A 24,756-nucleotide genomic window follows, 5' to 3' on the forward strand; every position below is an offset into this window, starting at 1 on the left:
TTTAGAATCTGTCCATACAAGAGAGTTACAGCCAGGACAGAACCAACTATACTCTTATGTTCTTATATGCAGCATTCCATAGTTAACAAAACTTAGTGTGACCTTGACCTTAGAGGTAGGGACACAGGTCTTGCATGTGACACGTTGTCTTGGTATGTCAAACACATGTGGCAAGTTATTTTAAAATCTGTCCATATATGAGATAATTACTGCCTGGACAGGACCCCTATACTCGACGTCCTAATATGCAGCATTCCATAGTATTCAAACACCAAGTGTGACCTTGACCTTAAAGGTAGGAACACATGTCTTGTACGCAACACATTATCTTGCCGAGCACATGTTGCAAGTTATTTAAAACTGTCCATACAAGAGAAAGTTACAGCCCAAACACGAAAAGTTGAGCCGGACACAGATGGACAGTGCGATTTCAATATGTCCACCTTCGAAGGCATAAAAATAATACTAAACTTTGATACAAAAAGCTCTTGAGCAAATGTGCAGTCAATCAAAATAGTCTTCCAAAAAGTTGAAATCCCCGATATAGCACACTTAGGTCCAGTAGAGTCTGCAACAAATTGAAGGGCAGATCAGGGACAGTCTTATATTCTGTTCCCTGTTTGGATGAATTGACTCCTTTATGTTTCAGTTTGCATCTTTACTACTTCAGTAGAATACAGAGTGCCCCCATACACTACATGATATAGGTTTCCATGAGAAGAGCTACACAATCCGGGATTTTACAATTTTAATATCCATATCAGTCACATGTTCTGGCATCAGAATAGTAGCGATATCACTAAATAAGTCATGCTAATAATATAAGCACTTACATACACTCTTTCATGCATTTACATTTAATTATATATGAGCTATCATATAATCAATCCAAAAATAATTTCCCCATAAAATGGGATTTTTTTTTATGAATAAATAAACTCCAGTGATAATGAATTTACATAGAGGTAAATCTTCACAAGGCAAAGTGACTAGCAATACATTCTAATATTAGTGTATTAAATGTATTTACACGTTGAAAAACAATGTGTGAAGTTTGATTATATAAATGAATTGTAACATTTGTCACGGATATGAACCTTATTCTTATACAAACTAATATTTTATCAAATAGAATTATAAGAATGCTATGTGTTAATCCGAAACAGAAATAACCTCATATTACTTCGGGAATAATGTGTGATATCAAAAAATGAAAACAAAACAACCATTCTATAAAGAAACAGCCTTGCACCAACATAAAAGTGAGTATAACCATTTCAATTCAAAAGTGTCACATTATCACTACATAAGAGCACCCTACAGAGAATACCAAAACTCATCCGCTGTTTGTCAGTAAAAAAAAAAGGCATAACTTAATAATTATTTAAGCTCGAGTTATGGGTCTGGTTGTATATGTGCTTATTGTCTTTGGCAACTTACGTACCAAGTTTCATTAAAATATCTTACAGTTTTGCGTTATGATCAAGGTCAATGTTTATGACTGATAACAACAATGATACAAAGGCTAACAAAATACCTCAATTTGAAAAACAAACAAGCTTAAAAGGAGTGTCACGAATATATGAATACAGTGGGATAAATTTACCATCATTTTAATAAGATCAGCACTTTTTGACAGATATAATTTCATTAATTGAGTTCAGTTATTAAGATATAATCTTGCCAAGTACTGAAATTTCCTAGTATGAATACAATCACTATATTATTTCAATGCCTCAGTATTAAACAAATCATGTAATTCGTTATGGTGACAAAGTCCCCTTAAAATTAGTAAAAACATCCTATTAAACACACAAACACATCCCTTCTTCAGTATAATAAAGCAGCCAGCAAAAATAAATACAATGCATAGAACAGTAAGAAAGGGATAAAATATGACACTAACAAAGCCATCACGATTTAAAACATTGCAAAAGAGAAAAAAAGTTAAAGAAATTGAGCATCAATGATGACCATATGTCTAATCAAATAAAAAAGAAACAACTGATAAATATCAGCTGTTAATTTCAATCAGGTGAGAAAACAATCTGTAACGGAATCAATTATGCAAAAAAAGAGGCATGTACATTGTTTTGTCTGTATCTAATGCTTGATCCTTGTTTTGTTAAAAAAAATGACTTCAAAGAAATAAACTTGCATACAACCATTAAAGAATGAATGGGAATTAGTGTTGAACCATTAACAGTTCTGACTCATTAAAAAGAAATCTTACAGATCCATCCAATCACCATTCAACATAACAATTGTCATCATAAAACATAATCCTATTACTGGTCAACTTAAAATACTCAATCCACAGAAACTGATCAATTTGGCCACACCTTCATCAATGATATGACAAAATGAGATAATGAGAAACAGCTTCCGTATACTTGTGAATTAACAATAATAAACATTCCAAACAATTGTAATTAAGTGTTCCTATAGTTCACATTCATCACTGTATGTAGACCTGTAGATGTGCAGCGGACTGTATCAGCATCTTGAGAGCAGGCATGAAGGTGCTGATCTCGGAGAAGTTCCCCTGGCTCACCATCTGTGTATACACAGCCAGCCCCGTGTTGTAGTCAAACTGCTGGACACTCTGAACTATCTGGTGTAGCCCCTGGATCACTGCAGGCGACAACTGAAATCATCGAGTGCCATATGTTAAGATATTGGTTTTGATATTCATTGCTAATTAACCAAATAAACCTGTAGAAAATTAAAGTATCAACCTGTGACAAATATGCCTATGACTTTCCACTCAGTCTTGTTCAGTATATCAATCAGACATATCTATAAAACACCCTGATAAAAAATATTAACTTATCTTTATTGTAATTTTCCAAGACAAACTAATATACAAGCATATATGACTCAAGACTTTTAAAACAAATACACAGTATCCTTCATGACAAACCTTTAATCAGTTAAATTCAGCCATGTCAAATATCAGCTTTTATTCTGTGTTACGTAGCTATCACATCAACTTACTGAGCTTTCCCGTAGTCTGTCATACAGAATTTCCAACTTCTTGGTGACATCATCTAGTTTTCTCTTCATTTGCTGAAGAAATAGAAAGTGAGCAATCGTGAAGGGCATGTACTTCATGCAACAAACACAACAATTTGCATTCAACAGCAGAGCGTTGCAGCCAAATAAAAACAGCACATTAAACATAACGGCTTCCTCCTTTCATATTCAAGGCTGATTTCATGAACAATTTACATTACAAAGCACATTTCTCATAAAAACAGCAATCTTAAACTCAATGTGGGTTATACATACGGCATTGTTTGCCTTCGCCTGGCAGTTGTGTACAAGGTTGTCAAAGATTTCCTGTAGGACCTTGTTTTCCGCTGGCACCGGGGGTTTTGGTGCAGCTTCCCTAACAGGTTCTACTGGCTCTGGCTGCTAGAGGAACAACAAATTCAGTACTTCAGTACACATGTCTGTATTGTTGTTGTAACAGTTTAAGTTTAAATTTTAAATATTGTAAGCTTTAAATACATGTATTCAAATATTATTAAAAGTTAATACTAGAAAGTGACCTCGATTCATAGGCCACGCATGTAATACTAGTAAGTAATATAAGTCACAAAAACACCTAAATATATCACTGAGAGCATTGCCCATAACTGACAAGGAAACAGATGAAAAGAAATAAAACGACATTTTTATCGTATTACATTAGCTAGATAGTGTTAAAAGTGCACAGAAAGAAACAAGCAAACTGCAGTTAGTGTAAAATATTAACTTTTTGAAAAGGTTGTAATGAGATCAATGACCAGTTAATGAGATCTTTAAAATTACAAGTAAAATGTTAAAACATTTATGCAATCACAGCATCTTGGGTGAGTTTCATAAACATCAAGTTAGCTGAGAAAGGCAGTTGTGAAAGGATATTTCCCACAAATCTCATCTGAAGAGGTCAGCAACCACTAAATCCTCACCTTAGCCATTGAGCCATTGCTCGTGGAGTACGATTGGGTAGCCATGATCGGGGCTTGCTGAGAGCAGAGAGGCAGATGGTTAAAACAATGTGACCATATCATAACTGTGTTAGATGATAATATAGAGAGGTGCCTTGCCTATGTAAACATATCAATAGTAGCACTATCTGAGCCTTACATGCAGAATAAGTAAAATGTTAGTGAAAAAGTTATTCTTTAAAGTGGATAAAGACAGAAAGTGCAAATATTCATCATAATGAAATACATAAATGTGTAATAATCTAAAAAAAACTTAAGAACAAGCAAATTAGCAAAGATGCAACAAGGCTGTTAGCAGCTAATAACAAATTGTAGTGTACTAGTATATCTTTTTGCATTAATAACATTAACGATAAGCATTAAAATCTACAAATCAATAATTATAAAAATGCTGCCATAAATACTTGCCAGCCGATCGTCAAACTTTTCACAAATTTGTAAATCATAAACTACACAAATTATAAGAATTGTAAAAAAGCTTTATATTAAACTTAGCAATGAAAAGCCAACCCCGAAAAGGTGTTCAGTGTAATGAGATGGCAGGTATTTAAGAGCATTCCTATACAACAATAGCAAATGCTACGCCTTGCCATCACTGTGATCCTACCTTTGGTTCAGGTTTGTACTCTTGGGGGTTGTAGAAGTTCCCGTAGCCCATGTTTGGGGCCCCAGTTCCCTGCTCTGGACCCTGGGGTTGGCCAGGCTGGGAACCATATATCGGGTTGGTGATGGGGGCAACTGATGTTGATGTTGGCTCCTTGGAATAAGATAATGGAGTTGATCATGTTTAAAGGCCACTTACAGAATATTCACAATTTGTATTTAGCAGATTAAATAATCTCTTCACAATCTCTGTTTATTGTTATCAAAATCTGCATGAATTTCCAACCAAATATGGAATAGGAAAACATATTCATCGACTTTTACTTAGCTTCTAGAAGTATTACATGGACCACAAAAATGTTTCTGTTCCTTATCAAACATTTTTGTTTTAACTATAAATAATACAAAACCATAAAGGATATTAATCTGTATGAACTTGAAGCAGAAGAACACCTGCCATACATTTTGTTTCTCTTTCTTTACGACCATGGGCGGGTCATTCCACGCTATGTTGGGCTTGTGGTCTTGGAACGAATGCACGCTGGGATGTGCACCTGTCCGGGGCGCCACGGGAGGCTGGCTGCTGGGGTAACCACTTCCTGAAGAATATATTTACACACACACTGCATACACATAAAGATAGGAATGGCCACAAGACTTTAAGACAAAACACTTGTTCTGTCTCTACTATGTTGTTGTTTTTCTACAGAAAAAGTACTTTTACTAGGCATCCAAATGACTACAATAAATGGGGTAATATGTTTACCTGTGGGATTGTACACATTTGGTGTCATTGGTTGACTAGTTGGATTCATATAACTGCCACTGAAAGAAAACAAAGACCATATTTTATGAATACACAACTGTAAGATTTCTTAAATCAAGTGGAAGTATTTATATTCTAAAGTAAATGTAATGTATTTAACTTTTTTGTTTTACTAATTCAGTCATAGATATAGCAGTCAAAGACTGCCATATCCCCCATCAAATAACAGTAATAACTTTGTCGACAAATGATTACAATTAAAATATGTACAATAACTAAAAATTACAGCACCCAGAGTTATGGTTCTGGTGCAATGCTATCTCCTAAATGAGATTTATCTGTATATGATGTTTGAAGTATATACTGCAAACCTTTTGAGTTATGCTCCTGACAAAAAATAAGTGAATATTGACAAAGGGCAGTAACTCAAAAAGTACTATACCCAGAGTAATTGTTCCTGTGCACTGCACTTCTCCTTAATAATATCTGTCTGTATATAGAGTTTGTAGTCAATACCTCAAAGACTTTTTAAGTTATGCTCTGAACAAGATTTCCCAGATGCGTACACACCACGCTTACTATATCAACTTCACATTTCAGAAAGGGATAATAAATGCATTGTACAGTCCTAAATTTTGTCTTCATGTAGTTACTTTTATTTTTGTACAATCACAAATAAAAAATAAATTGTAAAGATTTTACCTATAATAGTCATTTGCAGGTTGTGGTTGATTGTAATCCATAGGATTGTATGTGTTTGTAGGCTGGAACACATTAGGGGCTCCTGTGTTATATGCATTGGGCTGTGGATACTTGTGAGCTAAAGGCCCTTTGTTTGTAGGGGATGATGGAGCCCCTGTGGCAGTGTTAGAGGGAGTGTATGTGGGAATAGGGGCTGTCCCCTTGGCCCCCTGACTGTACGAGGTCGTCGCTGCCCCAGGGGCAGTGAGGGGGTTATTGATGCTGTATGTGGGGGCAGCACTGCCATTCATGCTGGAGTACTGGTTGGAATACTGGTCGTGCTGGCTTGAATAACTACCTGCAAAACAATAATTAACTTCTAATAAACAGTCATTGTTGTAGTCATTCATTTGGATTAAAATCAGCAGCTGTTACAGTATTATCATACAGTGATTAATGCAAGATCAATAAATGTGAGAATAATGTATTAGCATTTCATGTAGCCTTTTACAGTATAGTGTTAGAAATGAGCTTTTTAGCAAACAAGAGGGCCAGGATGGCCCTATATCTTTAACCTGAACATCAATGGGAAATGCCTTTGATAATCAGTCAACTAAGTTTTAAACAAAAGGGCCAATATAGCGCTACAAATCTGGAGAAATTAGAACTACTGCCAAGGAAGTCATTGGTTGGTCAGACAAAAGTGGGTCGCTGAGAAAGTTAGTCAGAGTTCAATGGTTGCCAAGGAATGTGATGGTCAATATAGGAAGCAAACCATTGACAAGTTAGACATTGGGTCATATGAAATTATCTGGTTCCTAAGGAAGTTTTTGATTGCTTATGAGGTCCATGGTTGTTAAGGGAAAATATTCTTGATTGGCAAGCAAGCTGCTGCTAAGAAAGTCATAGATCAATATCCAAATGGTAGAGGACCACAAAACACACATTATTCGAATTTATTTTGAAAAGTTTTCCATCAACCCAAATTGTGAAAAGTATGTTTTTGCACAAATCAACATAGTGAAAGTGGAAGCCATATTTTTGTGTTAACTCAGTTGGGTTGATTGAATTTGAAGTGGGCCACCCAAGGAACATTGCCTTGATTTTAATCTAAAATTGGGCATGATGTTTCTAAGGAAAGATTAACAAAGTTTTCCATCATATATATATTAAAAACTAGCCCCACGCTCTGGCAGCCATGTTTTTTTACAAAGCAACATGTCTGTGAAATCATTTTGAAATCATTTCAGTGGTTTCTGATGAATTTTGTTTTCATTTCAGTTACAATTGCATCCAGAGTTCTGCAACAAACCACTCCTAGAAGAAGACCAACCAAGGAACATTCCTGTAAAGTTTAGGTGGAATTGGCCCAATGGTTGAGGAGGAGATGCGTTTGAAGGAAATACGTTGACGAATGACGTACAGTCCCCACCAAAATAGCTCACCATTGACCACTTCAAACTCATGCCAACACTGCAACATATACATGCACATACCAACAGTAGAAATGCCAGCTGTATTGTTTGACTGCGCCTGCTGCATGCCGGTGCGGCTGTAGGACTGCTGTTGCTGTTGTGTTCCTTTCTGAGGGGCCAAGGAGACGGGCTCCCAAGGGCAGGACGGGGCAGCAATTCCAGGGGCAGGCTGTCCAAGAGCCTGATACAGGCGGTCACGCAGCACCATCAGGTTATACTGGAACATCAATTTGGTATTTTGTCACAAAACTGCTGATAAGATGGACCATAAAACTGATTCATACCTTAAGATTTCGTGGATGAATACATAATACTTTATATTTATTATTTATTTTGTAAAGCCTGTTTGACCCCATATTGTTATAATGTTCCATTTAAACATAAATTCTATTATTATGGTATTAAATGATTATCTTTGTTTAACCAATTATAATGAGTGTTTATCATAGATATTACAAGCGCGCCAAGAATAAAAAGCCAAAACTCATCATTTTAGAAAGTGTTGACAAACAATATTAGAAACTTCTACTAGTATCAAAATAGGATATCATGAACTCCTGCAACTATTAAGACTGTGGGTAACCACTGGGCAGATGAAAATTGGTATAACATTGGTATAAGTCAACCATTCAGGTCTCTGACTGACAGTCTTTTGTTTATCAGCTATATATAGAAACAATTACGGTATATACTACATTGAATAAAATATCTATTTGTAGTGTAACTAACAAAAGTAATGAATAAACAGTCAAAATTATCCAGTATTTTTATGTTAAGCCCTGTAAAAGAAACAAGAGTGCTGTAAGCAAATGCTCGTCATTTCGTTAAAATAGGGCATTACTCCACAATGTATAAGTCAATTACTAGCCATGCTTTACATGAGTAGATTTTCTCTGTCAACATGTGTGCCTAGATTAATTTGAGCATTTCAAACGTTTTATGAGGAATGACCAAGGTGTTAGCTTTTTTTTTGCTGAAAAGAGGGCCAAATTTGACAACTATTAAATGGTAACATGTGTACCATTATTCAATTAAATAACTTAAACAGTATTTGACTCTTGGGCAAGTTTCAAGTTTTTACACTACGACACCAAGGCTATGACAATACCTCGACTTTTCCCTTCAATAAACAGACTAGCTAATAAATTGATAAAACTTCGTATGATATGAAATTCAAGCAAAGCTCTGTGAAACATGTGAAGGTTTTTTATGATTATATGCATGTCAGCAAATCTACTTTCATTGGGGTCTGGCTTAGAGAATACATGTCGGGTAAATAAACAATGCTAGCTACATTAAATAAGTGTTAAAATACACAGGAAGGAATATGTTTCACTGTGCATGGTTTATGATAATATTTAGCAAGATGGGTTAGAAAAAGTTGCTTACATTATCATACATTTGGAAAATACCCCTAAACTGAAACATGTTCAATGATCAATAACCTGTCTGTTAGCCAAGAAGCACATATATGTGTAGGAGGGCAATTCTAGGGGTTCATTTAATGTCACTTAGAATCTTTTCAAATTCACCTATCGAATTGTTAGGATGAGTTTCGCTACAGCAATAATAATTACAAGCTGACCAATCAGAAAAAAACTTTCATTTTATTAAAGCTTCAGGATGGTCACATATACACGAGGTATATATTACAGATATTACACATATTCAAGTGTATTAGTTGCTCTTATTGTTAACAACATATGTAAATTCAACAAATAATGCCGCACAGTCCCTCACCTCTGAACTTTCTCCGAGGTACCGTAGTGCAGTATCCAGGCATCCCTGTGCAGCCAGGATCCCCCCGTAACTGCTCAGTTTGTCAGCAAGGGCCCCAGTGCCGATCTCCGTAGCCTGACCCCGGGAAAACTCAACAGCTTTACGAAGCAGCATCACCTTCTCCACAAGGTCCTGTAACAAATAAGACAATGTCATGTGTTGCAATATTGTCTATATGTATTACTGTAATAGGTCAAGTAGTTAAAGTAACAGGACATCTTGTTAAGACATTTCACTTCATGTAACAATTTTAAAGGTTATTTACCAACAGGCCAAAGAATACAAGCGAAAATATTTGCTTGAGTGGGTCATTTTGGTTGACAGCTGATACTTAATGGGAACTATAAATTTACAGATACAGAACTTAAACTTGACAGACCTCTCTCTGTGGTCAGGGGAATGGGCTATTTCAGTTAAGCTTCAAAACAATACTTAGTTATAATTGATAGAATTATTTTTTTAAACAACAAGAAATAAAGTCATCATTAGTTTCATCTCACCTGTAGAGCCATGGGTGAGCCACTGTTGGGAGTAACAGAGAACCAGTTCTCAACTAGTTTATCCACATTTCCGGAGCAGATGTAACACAAACCCGCATAAGGCGCGAGGTCCCCATCCCCCTCTGTCTCCAGGCGGGATGCAAGGCTGTCTGTTGGCGAGGGATAATAGGCATACATGTAGCTCACCTTAACAGTTATTTCTTTTGAGGTCAAATATCGGCATGTTCATAACTCTTGATATTAGAATGCACTGATTAAACAAAAAATAATAAAATAAATACAGTCAAATACAGTCAAATAAGCACCCAAAATGTTACAAGCATTCATAGACGCTGTAGTCAGTTGTAAGAAAGGCACCTACCACAGAGTTCAGCGAACTCATCAGCAGGGGAGTATGTGAGGATGACAGCGAGAGCCTCCTTCCAGTTGTCCAACTCACAGTGAGAGACAATGTGTCGCCAGTCATGGTTCACTATGGAGGACACCAGCTGTAACACAGAAAATTTCCAGTTGATTAACTAGATTATCTTATGCAGTCAAGGGAGACATTTTTTATGTTACATTTTACTTCTGATATCCCCTTTGATTCAATTTCTGTACTTTTAATTTGATGTTGTCGCAAGCCCATTCTAACACAAGTGTAGTGCATCAACATTTTTAACAAGCGCTCATATATAAAATCCTGTCTTTGAGCAAATCTTGGAAAGAATTTTGGCAGTGCAGGGATAATTTGGACCATGGTAACAAGGTTGTTTTTGTGACTTCTAAACAGTTTGAGGTTTCCAATAAAGAAAGACTATAACTAAACTTTTCATTCTAAAGGGCACTTTTCTATTGAATTATTTCTCATGACCATCATACCCGGCCGAGGTTTGTGCCGTTCTTCTGGAAGAACCGCTGTTGGGTGCGTGACAGAAGCTCAGGGCCACCTGCAATTGCCAGCAGTATTGCTTCAGCCATCTTGTCCTCACTCAGACACATGTCCACCGCTGCCTCAAAGTTTCCAATCAGCAGCGCCTCGCACAACAAACCATCGGCATCTAGAAAGGGTGACACAGATTTGAGAAAATGTGAATTTGCTTGAAATGTCATTTTAAATTTAGTATATTTCAAGAACTACTTCTATACTATTTAAAACGCTATTTATTTAAACTAATAAAGCAGCACTATCTAACGAGCAGATTTTCAGTGCATCATTTATGATATAAATTTCATTATAAAACAACAATGTTTATTATGGACTTTTTCATTTGATGTAAACAATCTAAAACAAATTGATCTTAGCTAATCCATACCATCTCCAATACTGAGGTTTAATGGTTTCTCATGTTTCTTTGCCTCAGTCTTTGTCTGTCCTATCTCATCAAAAGCAGATGCACCTCCATCTGGCAAACTCATCTCATCTCGACTGCCAGGAGTCTGGAACAAGGAGATATTCAGTTATTCAACTATTCACCAATTCCTTGACAAGGAGATATTTAGTTATTCAACTATTCACCAATTCTGTGAGAATAATTTCATCTTTTCACTCTTTACATGTAACACAAATCATCCACTTTATGCGCACAAAATGCCCAACAATACTTGGTATATAACTGTAGATGTCGCCAGTCTCATTACAGGCCCCAAATTCTATAAAGTTCTTAAGCATACCAAGCTTCATGTAAGCAATGGTAGTTTTTTTCAATTAAGCCAAATCTCTTACTTATTTTGATATGCTAAATAAAAAATATTTTATTGTGACTTTCTAAAAGATAATTGCCTTTTGAATCCCAAAAACTATGAAGAAAATAAATATTACACAAATTTTATCCAAATAAAAATAGTGAGCTTAGCTTGCTCTTGTCATAAGGGCCTAAGGATGAATCGAGAATTTTTTGAGTCCAGCTGTTTGTTAAGCGGTACTCATGTGCAAGAAAAAAAGAGGGCAACAAATCTAGCATTACACTTTCAATACCATTCAAGGCCAAAATTTCAAAGTTTTTAATAACAGAAACAAGCTAAGCTCACTATCATTGTTTTGAAGTATCGTATTTACTTCTTTTAAAGGATAATATTTAAAACATAATCATGACATAAATATATATATATATTTCAATTCATTAAAATATGAACATTACATGACCGGAAAATAAAGTACAATTTCAATTTGTCAAGAACAAGTTATTGATCGGAAACCGTTTTTCATGTTAAGGTCACACTGACCTTGACCTTTGACCTCAAAATCTATAGGGTTCATCTGCTGGTCATGACCAATACACCTACCAAGTATGAGGTCCCTGGGTCAAAGCGTTCTCAAGTTATTGATCGGAAACCGTTTTTCATGTAAAGGTCACACTGACCTTGACCTTTGACCCACTGACCTCAAAATCAATAGGGTTCATCTGCTGGCCATGACCAATACACCTACCAAGTATGAGGTCCCTAGGTCAAAGCGCTCTGAAGTTATTGATCGGAAACCATTTGGTATTCCGACCGACCGACAGACAGACAGACCGACCGACCGACCGACAGGTGCAAAACAATATACCCCACTTTTTTCAAAAGGGGGCATAATAAATAGTAAAATTAATACAAAGTTAAGTATGAATATAGTTCTAGCGTGCTTATGTAGAGAAAATTACTGATGAATTACTAGTGAGGACAGATGACATCAAGGCTAAACATGGTTGTCTGGTTAGCTCAGTGGTCAGCAAACTCATTTTCACCAAGAACCCAGGGTTTGATTCGCTGCCTAGGCGTATGTGAGTTTGGTTGGCTGTCACAAATCCGTTTAAGCGAGATATCTTTGGGCACTCAATTTCCCTAACAACACAAGACCATTCTTGTGCAACGTCATGCCAATGAAAGTGCCTTAGTATAAGTTTATATAGCTTTCTCCAATCTCATTGTAAAATAAATACAGTTTAAACTAATCTGGCCAAACGTGCTAAAATCATTATATTTATTTTACTATAATGAAGACTATATCTGTGTCACATCAATCCTTTTTGTAGTAGGAAAAGCACACGCATACACGAGACATGAAAATAGGTTTCACTTAAGAAAGTCACACATGTTAGGGGTTTAATTGAAAACATAATATTCATATATCTTTATGCCAAAAAAATTAATACATGTAATAGATGAAAGATGAAAGTCTTGAATACATCACTGAATACATTTCAATACAAACCTTTCTTATGTTCTGAAACTGTAATAAAGCTAAAAGGTGACTACAAGTGATTACATTCAACCCCAAGTATCAAGCATCATCATGTCACATAAATTAAAAGAAACTAGAGCTGTCACAGGAGTGACGAATACCCCCAAATGCTGCCTGGACACAGGAATGGCAAACCATTCCTTTGAAAAGAGGCCATAACTCCAAGGTTACTGCACACGGCATCTTCTTTTATCATGCATGTATTGTTTTATTTAAATCTGTTGAGTAATTAAGAAGTTACACTGCTGACAAGAAAAACTAGCCTTTCATGAGTTATCGTCCGGAAAACGTTTTTCTATTTTTAGCAACGGTGACCTTGACCTTGGCCCCACCAGCCCCAATATCGAACTTCACCTGTATCTTCTGATGTTACACCTGTGTACCAAAAATTGTTAAAATCTGTCTAGCCTTTCATGAGTTATCGTCCGGAAACCGTTTTTCTATTTTTAGTAACAGTGACCTTGACCTTGGCCCCACCAGCCCCAATATCGAACTTGACCTGTATCTTCTGATGTTACACCTGTGAACCAAAAATTGTTCAAATCTGTCTAGCCTTTCATGAGTTATCGTCCGGAAACCGTTTTTCTATTTTTAGTAACAGTGACCTTGACCTTGGCCCCACCAGCCCCAATATCGAACTTGACCTGTATCTTCTGATGTTACACCTGTGTACCAAAAATTGTTCAAATCTGTCAAGCCTATCATGAGTTATCGTCCGGAAACCGTTTTTCTATTTTTAGTAACAGTGACCTTGACCTTGGTCCCACCAGCCCCAATATCGAACTAGACCTGTATCTTCTGATGTTATACCTGTGTACCAAATTTTTTTAAAATCTGTCTAGCCTTTCATGAGTTATCGTCCGACCGACTGACAGACCGACCGACAAGCTCACTCCTATATACACCCTCAAACTTTGTTTGTGGGGGTATAATTAAGCCATACACTTTAAAAGATGAAAGATTTTACTTATAAGAAGTTATGTAGACTGTAGACAGAAGTTGTGAATATTTGTTTTCCTTAAACATACTTTAGTATAAGTAAACCATTCTGAAAATCTACATGATTGGTATTAATAGTCGGTTGGTTGTGCAAAGAGCCCCACACATAGCTAACAATACAATAGTACCCTACCAGTTTTGTTGCCTTTGTACCAATATTTTAAAATGATGTGCATTATTTCCTTCCTGGCCTCTTACAACTTGTACACAAAACTTTATTATCATATATTTAATTTGGATGTTCTTTTAGTTATCACAGGATCCATTGTTTTCCGGATGGTCAGAAAGACAATAACACTATGTTTCTGTTGTCATAGCAACCATTGTCATGATTTGTGCAACAAACTTTATAAATCATATGCTAAACTATTGGCCTTCTAAACGCATACTAAGTTCCATAACTTTGTGTTGCATACTTCTTGAGTTACTGCAGCTTCCAGTTTTTATAGACGGAGGGTAAACCTGTAGTCCCCACCATTGTAACTGGTAAACGTATAGCCCCCTCCCAGGGAACAGGCAGAAGAGGGTAAACCTAGAGTCCTATTTGGTGATAGAGGAATAATAATTACTTCAATCCCATTTCGCAGTACATCATACATTACCTTTGATCCTACACTGGGTGAAGCCTGACCACTGCTGGACAGTCCAGACATCAGGCCACTGTCCTGGAGATGCAACAATACAAGTACATGTAATACACACTCATTAATGCTTCCAGTTAGCCAGCTGCACTGGTATCGTTCGTACTACATGAATAAAGTCAAAAGTGTTGTAAACATATTAATACGAGTCTATTTGATAATGCAAGGTTCAGACATCCAAGGAATTCCAAAGATCTTTGTGTTATTAATATTGGATGTAACTGCCAATGTGGAATGAAAATTATTATAATATTTGGTTTAAAACATATTGTGTGTGTAATATATTGTAGTGTCTTTTTTTCTTATAACTTTTACAGGCTCCATTTACATTCTGTAAGTATACTGGAAGTATACACTGCAAAATAATCTTACCCCAGTCCCTAGCTGGTTCATCTTCTGTGCCAGTTCATCTGCATCCACACCAGGGCCTATAGACTCATTTAATCCCTCTGTTTTTGTGTGTTGGCTGACCTATAATTAAATGTTATAAATTCACAAACTCTCTTATCAGTGCATATAATGTTATATATGTGGACCAGATATAGAAATATTATTATAAGTATTTCATAAAATACTGGTACTACACTTAATGTATGACATGCAACCAATTTTAGGCAAAATGATATTATTTTTCACCTTTTTCGCCAGATCTGTTTTGTCATATCCAAGAAGCTGAATGTACCTCTGTCTTGGCTCTTGCTCAAAGTTGATCTGAAACATGAAAGTTTGATAATATAAATATATATCAGAAGTTTATTTGTCCCATTACTCTTGTTTACTTGCAAAACACATAGGATACATTAAAACTTTAACATCTGGATGTTATATCATCTAATAATCTGCTTACAGCAGTTAACATGTATTACCATTAGGAAATTCCAGATGCTCTCCTGCATGGTGTCGTTAGCGTTGGTGGCCTTCATGGCACAGAACTCCATGTGCTGGCCGTTAGTGAGGGCCTGTTCCAGCTGAAGTGAGCCAGTTACCAATTCTGTCTCTGTGACAATTTGGCTCATTGTCACCACACGACCCCCAGACGGTTGGCCTGTCGCACCCTTCACATTCTCAAATGTGACGAGTTTACCTCCAAACTAAAGAATAAAGTAAATAAAATATATTTAAGTTCATTTACAGATAAAATTGTTTACTTTTACTCATAGTAACCTAGATTTTTTTTGCTAATCTGGGCAAAATTCATTCATTAAAGTTGTAGTGTAAGTCAACCATTCAAGTGCTCATTATCACAAAAATATTTACAATAACAACGCAATCATTAAGAAAATGAATGCAAATCATTTTCTGTAATTAAACAAGATTGGTAAGAGAGCAGGAAGACGTTACCCCAAAGTTTGCGCCAGCTGGTTTCTGGAGCCACTTAGGTGGTTTCTGCAATGGCATCACGTTCTGGCTGGAGACCTGTGACTGCTGGTGGGCGTGCTGTGCTTGGGCGAACGGGTCAGAGGATTGGAATGAGTCGCTCACCTAGTGATGTACATCATACACATAAACGACAAGATTACACAATTTCATTAATTATTGTAATATAAGCAAATCAATTTCAGGTATGCAAATATTCTATTGTCAGACATGATTACTTTTAATAGTGTTAATATTCTAATAATAAATATGTTTGCCTGATTGATGATATTTTTCTGGTTTAAGTTCTGTCAAACTGTTACTTTTTTATATATGCACATACATGTATCTTTCAAGAGGTAAATCGTCCTGGATGATTCTATAATTAATATCCTACAGTCTTGATTACAACTAGACAGACTGCGTTGAATACCTTGTCAATTTGATGTATAGGATGACCACCTCCCATGAGTGAGAAGCAAGTGACACTGCCATCAAAGGAAGAGCTTGAGATGACATTGGGGTTTCGCGGGCACCACTGCACGTCAAAGCTCCACTGATGGCTTGTGGGGATCTCGTATACAACTTCACCATTGGGGGCAGCACTGTTTGGGTTCCAGCATAGGATCCTGTTGTCTTTTGCACAGCTGAGTAGGAGGTCAGCATCCTGGGGGCACCACGCCATGCTCAGGATGCCTCTGCAGGGATATACATTTTAATACTCATGTGGAGATACCATTAATGACAGACTTCCGGGCTGATTTTATCTTACTTTCATTTAGTTTGTTTCTACTGAATCTCCCCTCTTCATGTAAAATGTAAGGAAATACAAATCATTTTATCACATACATGTAATTTCATTTATCATATAAGCATACGATATGAAAGTTGCGGAAATTACAAACACAAATTATACAGTAACCTATAAAAGCTATCAGAAAGTATCAAAGGCTTGAAAATTTCAGACATTTGTCATATCACAAAAAGAAAAGATGTTTACCATTTGATATCATTGAAGACTTCACATTTACTTTTAATACTGGATGTAATGCCAAAGAATGACCAATATTAACTTAATTGTCCTACCTTTGATGGTTTTCTAGCACCTTGATGGGTGAGGTAGCATATCTAAGGTCCCAGAGCTGAATGACTGGGGTGTGGTCATCCTCAGAGGACAGGCACATCTGGGTGGCAACATCAGGGTTCCAGCATACATGCTTACTCTTTATCTGTTTATACAAGGAGAAATGGTACCTAGCAAGTTCATTAACAACACAGAATGTGATATTTTCAATCATCAGAGTTTACATTTATATATTACACTAATTGGCTTACTTTGTACAAAGTTGTTCTAAAAACAGTTTCCTTACAATAGAATACCTTCACTCGACAGGTTGAATTTAACATTTATAGACAAAGTCATATTACATAAACAAGACTGCAGGCCCTACCCTGGACATGCTGTCGCTGACTTTGATGATGGGCTCATTCTTGCGTAGATCCCAGACTACACATCTGGCTGTGAATGTGGACGCCAGGATGTGCTGCACTTGTCGATTCCAGCTCACACATGCTACCTCCTCTGCCGGCTACAACACATACATATAAAAGAGTTTTATTCTAACTAAAAACAGCTGTACCAATATGCACACAGTTTAACATTTGAAGTACTTAGCTGATAAACAAACTTTAAGGGTTTTTCAATATAAGAAGCGCTATAAATACCTGTGATTTTGCTCCTGGGGTCATGGGGCTGTCAGGGTTGTTCAGATCCCATATAAATATCTCTGACTCTGACCCACCAGACACCAGTAGGTTATTCTGTGAAACAAACATAATTATATTATTATATATAACAGATTAATAACAATGAAAATAAGAATGATCCTCCGTGTGAAACATCAGGTAATAATTGTTTGCAAAAAATCATTAAACAAAGTCTATTAAATACTGACTTTTTCATCAAACAAGTTTTTTTTTATACCAAACGTAATATGTATTAAAGAAACAAATTCTTATCCACCAGTCCTCATTCCAAGCATAAATGAGATAACCAGATTAAAGAGCATAAGTAAAAGAAACATGTTGCAACACCTTAACTATGTCCATCCCCAAAGGAGACCATTTCAGGGATTCCTTTAAAGGAAATTTGGAAGTATATTACTCCCTATAAATTGGTTCAAACTTCCAAAATTGATTCCTTGGAAGTACACAATTTCTATAATTTTGAATAAAACTTTCAAACTTGAAAGCTTGGAAGTTTAAAATATCAACACCTTGTGTCAATATTACTTTTATGCTCACAATTTCAATTTGTCTTGAAGTAAAATGAATTATTATAATATAAACCTAAATTTGGCAAGTTTAAGTTGCAAAATATTTGAAGAATAATGAGAAAAATAAATTGAATTCAAGAAACTTAAAACTTCCAAATTTCAGTGAAAAACTTCCAATATTGATGGACAGGAAGTTCATACCGGTTTCAACTTGTTAATGGTAGCCCAGCATTTGCATGCATAGTTTGCTGAGAGATACATCAAACTGATTGTGTACCTGAAAAGGGTTGAAATCCAGGGCTTTCACTGCACCGGTATGTTTATCCTTCTTGAACAAGAGGCAGTCCTGGTTTCCACTGATGAACTCTGCGGCGTTGTAAGCAAATAAGCCGCCATTGTCTGCCCCACCCACTATCACACCATTTGACAGCTTGTCTGACACTCCATAACAGCCCCATGCCACTTTATGAAACCTGCAAGTCATCATAATACCGCTTAAGATATAAAAAAAACGCATTTCATTCATAAGATCAGAAATTAGTATCAACTTTCAAAACTAATACTTGAAACAACTTCCATATTAACTTCAAGTGTCTCAGATTCGACAGAATGTCGATATGCTTCAATCAAAACATCAAGAGGCCCAATCTCCTTAATGACCAATATCAGAATCATTCTGAATGATAAACAATTTTTAAGATAAAAACTGTATTTAAGTATTCTATTCAAGAATATAAAACCTACCAGCCAAGAAAATACCAAGCAGGCTGATCTTAGATTCATAAAGCACTGTATAAGCTCAAAATTATCATTCAAATTATGTTGTTGTTTTGTTAACACCTTTTTTAACTTGCAGCTTTATAAGGGAAGGCAAATTTTGTACATATCCCCTATATAACATGTTATTATTTTGAAGATACACCAACAACTGACAGTGAAATAAACATTGGAAATAGCCAACAGCAGCCAATGAGCTGATTCCTTTGTGCACTGCCATTTTGACAAATCATCACTAATTATAAGTACAAATGTAAGTTTCCTGTTTTTGACCTCACATAATTAAATACTGTGGTAGACTTTTGCTGTTTACATGTAAATGTCTTTAAAGTTCATTTTATATGAATTTTGAACGAAAAAAGTTATTTAAGCCAATTTGATGTTCTAGTAAACAGGACGAAACTATACCTGCAGTCTGATGGTATGCTAGCCACTACAGGCATGTCCAGGGAAGCATCGTCAAGATTGAGATGGTACAGCTCCAGGGCAGCTGACGTGCTAAAATGTTAAAAAACATTTGCTTTCACATAACACATTCTAAAGGAGGTTTCTAATTTTATCCAGAGTTATTCTGACCCGAGTTAAAGCAATATCATGAGGGGTACTAAGTTTAAGACAAAAACAAAATTGGAAGAGAAACAACAGAGTACTATGGTCTATTCGGCTAGCAGTAATACATTTCATAAATCACTTAATTTCCAAACGTCTAGTATAATTAAGTTCCATTTCAAATACAAACAGTCCATTGAAATATTACCTGAATGTTGCATCTAGCTGCTGCGCTGCTGTGCCTGCAACCATGTACACTGGGTGCTGTGGCTGGGGCGACCAAGCTATATTAGCAGTTCGACTAATTTCTTTCACCTTCATGGTGATCTGTAAACAAAACCATTACATGTATTAATTTTGAAAACACTTTGAAGTTTTTTTTTTAACTTTTAAATGAATCTCGATAATGATTGTCATTCCCATTAACAAATTTGGCTTTCAGGTCTCTGAAACAATGAACAAATGTAACTTCTAATTTCTTCATTTTTTTCCTAAAGATTGAATCATCTTTTGTTTTATGTGGCAATCAAAAGCTATTGCAAATTCAGAGTTGTTTGTATCCTGACTTGCGATTAAACTGAGACTTCTAGGTATGCTTAAGGGAGATGGAGACTGCTAATCTTAGTCAAGAACTTCTAGTCCTAGATTTTTTTTAGTTTGAGAGTCTCAGAGTAAGACTTTAATAAAGAACCCAATATTGCATCTATAAGGCTTAAAAAAAACAACAACATTTGGTTCGCGTTACCCGACCCTACCTACATTGTACGGAATAGGCGCCGACCCTACCATTTTTATAGTCAGTTTGAAAAAAAAATGAAAACCTTAAATGCATATACAGAAGATAACTTTAACACCATTATCCAATGATGAAAATGACATTCTTATATAAAGCCTAATAAAAAAAAATAAAAAAAGCCTACCTACCCTTCCTATTTTTTAAAAGGATGTAACCCTAACCAAACAATTATTTTTTTTTAGGCCTAAGCCACCTTAAGTTTCTGAGAACTTCATTTAAAACAAGAGATGTTTGTCAAACATTATGCCCCCTGAGCGCCAAGTTGCCAGAAATATTTGGACAATTGAATGAAATATGCATGGACTGAAATGACAGCTGATTTGTCATTGGATGCATATGAGGCAGGTCATCTACTTATGATAACTTAAGAAGGCAAATAAATGCCCAACTAAAATAGTAACATAAAAGAAAATCATTTCTATACAAACATTTATACATCAATCCCAATCATCTGTGCATGCATTAAAAAAATATGGACAATCAGAAAACCTTTTTTCAGCTTACAGTCACACTGACCTTGACCTTTGACCCACTGACCTCAAAATCAATAGGGTTCATCTGCTGGTCATGACCAATAAGCCTACCTAGTATGAGGTCCCTGGGTCAAAGCGTTCTCAAGTTATTGATCGGAAACCGTTTTTCATGTAAAGGTCACACTGACCTTGACCTTTGACCCACTGACCTCAAAATCAATAGGGTTCATCTGCTGGTCATGACCAATACACCTACCAAGTATGAGGTCCCTGGGTCAAAGCGTTCTCAAGTTATTGATCGGAAACCGTTTTTCATGTAAAGGTCACACTGACCTTGACCTTTGACCCACTGACCTCAAAATCAATAGGGTTCATCTGCTGGTCATGACCAATAAGCCTACCTAGTATGAGGTCCCTGGGTCAAAGCGTTCTCAAGTTATTGATCGGAAACCGTTTTTCATGTTAAGGTCACACTGACCTTGACCTTTGACCTCAAAATCAATAGGGTTCATCTGCTGGTCATGACCAATACACCTACCAAGTATGAGGTTCCTGGGTCAAAGCGTTCTCAAGTTATTGATCGGAAACCGTTTTTCATGTAAAGGTCACACTGACCTTGACCTTTGACCCACTGACCTCAAAATCAATAGGGTTCATCTGCTGGTCATGACCAATAAGCCTACCTAGTATGAGGTCCCTGGGTCAAAGCGTTCTCAAGTTATTGATCGGAAACCGTTTTTCATGTTAAGGTCACACTGACCTTGACCTTTGACCCACTGACCTCAAAATCAATAGGGTTCATCTGCTGGTCATGACCAATACACCTACCAAGTATGAGGTTCCTGGGTCAAAGCGTTCTCAAGTTATTGATCGGAAACCGTTTTTCATGTAAAGGTCACACTGACCTTGACCTTTGACCCACTGACCTCAAAATCAATAGGGTTCATCTGCTGGTGATGACCAATACACATACCAAGTATGAGGTCCCTCGGTCAAAGCGTTCTCAAGTTATTGATCGGAAACCATTTGGTATTCCTACCGACCGACCGACCGACCGACAGACAGACAGACCGACCGACCGACCGACATGTGCAAAACAATATACCCCACTTTTTTCAAAAGGGGGCATAATAAAATCTTGATGTAGTATTGCCTTGCAGAAATTGCCTCTTTCCTGTATGATTTAGTTAATTGAATTTGATACATAAAAATAAAAGAATTGTTGGAAAGCTTTACCCGCATTTTAAAGAAGAAACTATTTAAGATTATTCTAAAACGAATGTTGTTTTTTTTTTCATTAATTGATTATTATTTCATAATACCGGTAACCCATAAAATTATATCAGTGAGCAGTGAAAAGGACTTGTCTGCCAAAATAGGGAGTCTCATCCTGTGAAATTGCTTATTATTATTATTATTATGGTCCAAATTTCTCCCCCTTTTATGAATTTGTGACTGGAATTTTTGCCTCTGCCATCTGTCACTCAGGTGTTAGCATTTGTATGACACTTGTATTCAATATTATGAATTACAATAAGGAGTTAACAAATGACCATGGCTTGAAGACAGAATTTCCAAAATTCCAAAACAAAACCATGAACATGTTGCAAAAGTGCCTGATGATACAATCATTGCTAAAATGGATGGGGGAAGTTCTTCAGCCAAGTTCTGGCTTGTATTTCAAATCAGTATAGAAAATTGCGCTTTCCAACAAAACCTTCATTGTTTTGTATCAAAAGAATGCTGCTGGTACTATATTTCCAAAGGTTTATTAATGAGTTGTATGACATTCATGATTTTCACTCTCACAACCGGAGTTGAGGTTAGTAATAGTTGCTTTATCCTATTTTCTATATTAAGCCATCCAAGAATGAAGATTACTGAATTCAGAGACTTTCAGGGAAGTTCTACAATCATAGCCATAAATAAAGCTGACAACTTTGTTCTGAGTGACCTGTAATCCATTTCTTACCGTAATTGTTTTGAGATACCACTGTACGAAGATGAAGATGCATAGTTGAAATGACATTGAATTAAGGTATTAGTTTCATTACATATAAGTTTTTTTTAATAACTTCACATCTAAAAAACAGTTTTGTCTACATAAAAAGTTCAAACTAGAATTTACTTATATTACGAAGCAGATTTTTGAAGTTTTAAAATTTGACCATTGTAATGTACATTGAAGCTATCAATTTTGTTAGTTTAGAGCCAAATAAACTACAGTCTGTTTTTCCAAGATGCAATGACAGTTTGTGAACCACGAACCATTACAGTTTTCAAGTTCTTTACCAAGTACATTACTACAACATAAGGATCTTTGAGTGAGAAAAGGATAGCACTATCATCTGCATATAATATTGATTTACTTTTTTCACTAATGCTTATACTCCTAGTCCTATCATTGACAAAGCATAACAAAAGCAAAGGTCTGAGTATGCTTCCCTGTGGAACGCCATGACATTGTGTTATTAACATTGATAGCTTGTTGACAACCCGATACAACTGAAACCACTCAATTGAATCCACACCTATTTCTTTTAATTTTTGACATAGAATTATGTGATCTATGATATCATAAGCCTTTAGGAGATCCAACATAAACATTCCTGTATATAGACCTTTGACATTTGTTTAATTTGGTCGGTCAAATGAATTAGAAAGGAGACAATTGAAATTGAATAGTTACATCTAGTAATGGTCCGCTATAGGCAGATGTGCGTTCATAGTGTAGCATTCCGTTGCAGGCGGAAAGTGTATATAGTATGTTGGTGTACTTTGCTCATTATATGAAAATTGGCATATCTAGGGCACCGTGTGGACTGAGAATTTACTGTATATAAAGACCAGTCAACACCATCATGGTTGAGAATGCTTTTCTCTGAAGGGATCTGTTGGTCTTGTTTGGTTAGTTCGTTACCAATGGTTGAAATTAACACAAGCCCACAAGCCCTGCTCTGATAAAATATTTTTCAGGCTTGCTCAAATTCTGAATTTTATAAAGCAGGGCTTGTTCAAAAATTTGATGCCAAGCTAAAGTATATGAATTCGGGCTTGTTCATCCGAAAATCTAATTTCAATGACTGCGTTACACATCTAAAACCACTTTGAAGTATGTACAATAATCCCTGTTTGACAAGAACAGGCATAAAGAGGAATACAGAAAAAGACATGGGTCAAAGAAATACCTGAAATATGTTATATTGCCAAATGATTTGATGACAACAAAAGTAAACAAACACCTGTCAAAAAATATTGAAAATTTGACCTGTCAAAAAGCCGACGAATCACTTACGTGTCAGCTCGAGTCCAATATCAGTAATAACGTGGTGTATCAATGCACTATATGTAATTGAATTTTGTTTTGTCAGTATTCAAATTAAATACGTTGAAAGTATTGAATTATTGCCATATAATTTGTGTAAGTGCAACAAATCCAAACGTGGCAGAGAAACATATCCCACAATGCACTATTTTAACTGATATAATGATGGCATGTAAAATTCGCACTAAGGGTCAAGAAGCAGGAAATCTACTCAGAGGTTACACACCACCATTGCAACAGTGCCCGTACACACATCCGGTGGAGCTGTGCGTATCCGCACACCGTTATTTTGTGGCATTTCGTTGGTTAAACAAAACAGAGACGAGAAAATTGTCAAACCTTTTTTAGATTTTTTTTCAATTGGTGATGATAATCTACAAACGTTTTGAACAATGGAGAATTATGTAATGCACGACAGCTGACCGAGTCAGGATTACTAGTCACAAGGTACAATGTATATTTCATCGCAGAACTTAAAATAACAATTTCAATTATTTTTTTGTTCAAAAAATAGTCAGCGACTAAGCGTTTTATGAAATATGAAATGGTTAAAAATTGAA

At 36.1% G+C, this 24,756-nt stretch overlaps 1 protein-coding gene across 5 annotated transcripts; it reads right to left on the reverse strand.

Annotated features, from left to right (window-relative positions):
* Positions 1 to 734: 734 nt before the first annotated feature.
* Positions 735 to 24,329, reverse strand: LOC128212028 (protein transport protein Sec31A-like). Of its 5 annotated transcripts, none has more exons than XM_052917259.1 (28): positions 24,167 to 24,329; positions 19,811 to 19,929; positions 19,462 to 19,551; positions 18,554 to 18,749; positions 17,726 to 17,821; positions 17,452 to 17,589; positions 17,087 to 17,229; positions 16,434 to 16,698; positions 15,986 to 16,126; positions 15,511 to 15,735; positions 15,281 to 15,355; positions 15,017 to 15,115; positions 14,606 to 14,668; positions 12,975 to 12,992; positions 11,095 to 11,218; positions 10,661 to 10,839; positions 10,161 to 10,287; positions 9,800 to 9,948; positions 9,261 to 9,431; positions 7,542 to 7,737; positions 6,067 to 6,403; positions 5,365 to 5,423; positions 5,061 to 5,197; positions 4,603 to 4,752; positions 3,957 to 4,013; positions 3,292 to 3,414; positions 2,998 to 3,069; positions 735 to 2,647 (listed from the first exon to the last, which is right to left on the reverse strand). In XM_052917259.1, exons 2-28 carry the CDS (start codon positions 19,921 to 19,923, stop codon positions 2,459 to 2,461), a joined length of 3,732 nt encoding a protein of 1,243 aa, XP_052773219.1. In that variant the 5' UTR covers positions 19,924 to 19,929; positions 24,167 to 24,329; the 3' UTR covers positions 735 to 2,458. The 5 variants fall into 5 exon arrangements, with proteins under 5 accessions (XP_052773219.1, XP_052773210.1, XP_052773229.1 ...); XM_052917250.1 differs by having other exon boundaries at positions 3,292 to 3,417; XM_052917269.1 differs by lacking the exon at positions 12,975 to 12,992 and having other exon boundaries at positions 3,292 to 3,417.
* Between the last annotated feature and the right edge of the window lie 427 nt (positions 24,330 to 24,756).

This window comes from Mya arenaria, chromosome 2, assembly GCF_026914265.1.
Source record: "Mya arenaria isolate MELC-2E11 chromosome 2, ASM2691426v1".
Classification (NCBI taxonomy): domain Eukaryota; kingdom Metazoa; phylum Mollusca; class Bivalvia; order Myida; family Myidae; genus Mya; species Mya arenaria.

Coding starts and splice junctions, on each gene's coding strand:
- LOC128212028 (XM_052917250.1), bottom strand. CDS start 19,923: ATGAAGGTGAAAGAAATTAGTCGAACTGCTAATATAGCTTGGTCGCCC. Junction 17,590..17,725: donor CCCCAGGAGCAAAATCACAG/GTATTTATAGCG, acceptor TATGTGTTGTAG/CCGGCAGAGGAGGTAGCATG. Junction 4,753..5,060: donor TAAAGAAAGAGAAACAAAAT/GTATGGCAGGTG, acceptor TCTTATTCCAAG/GAGCCAACATCAACATCAGT.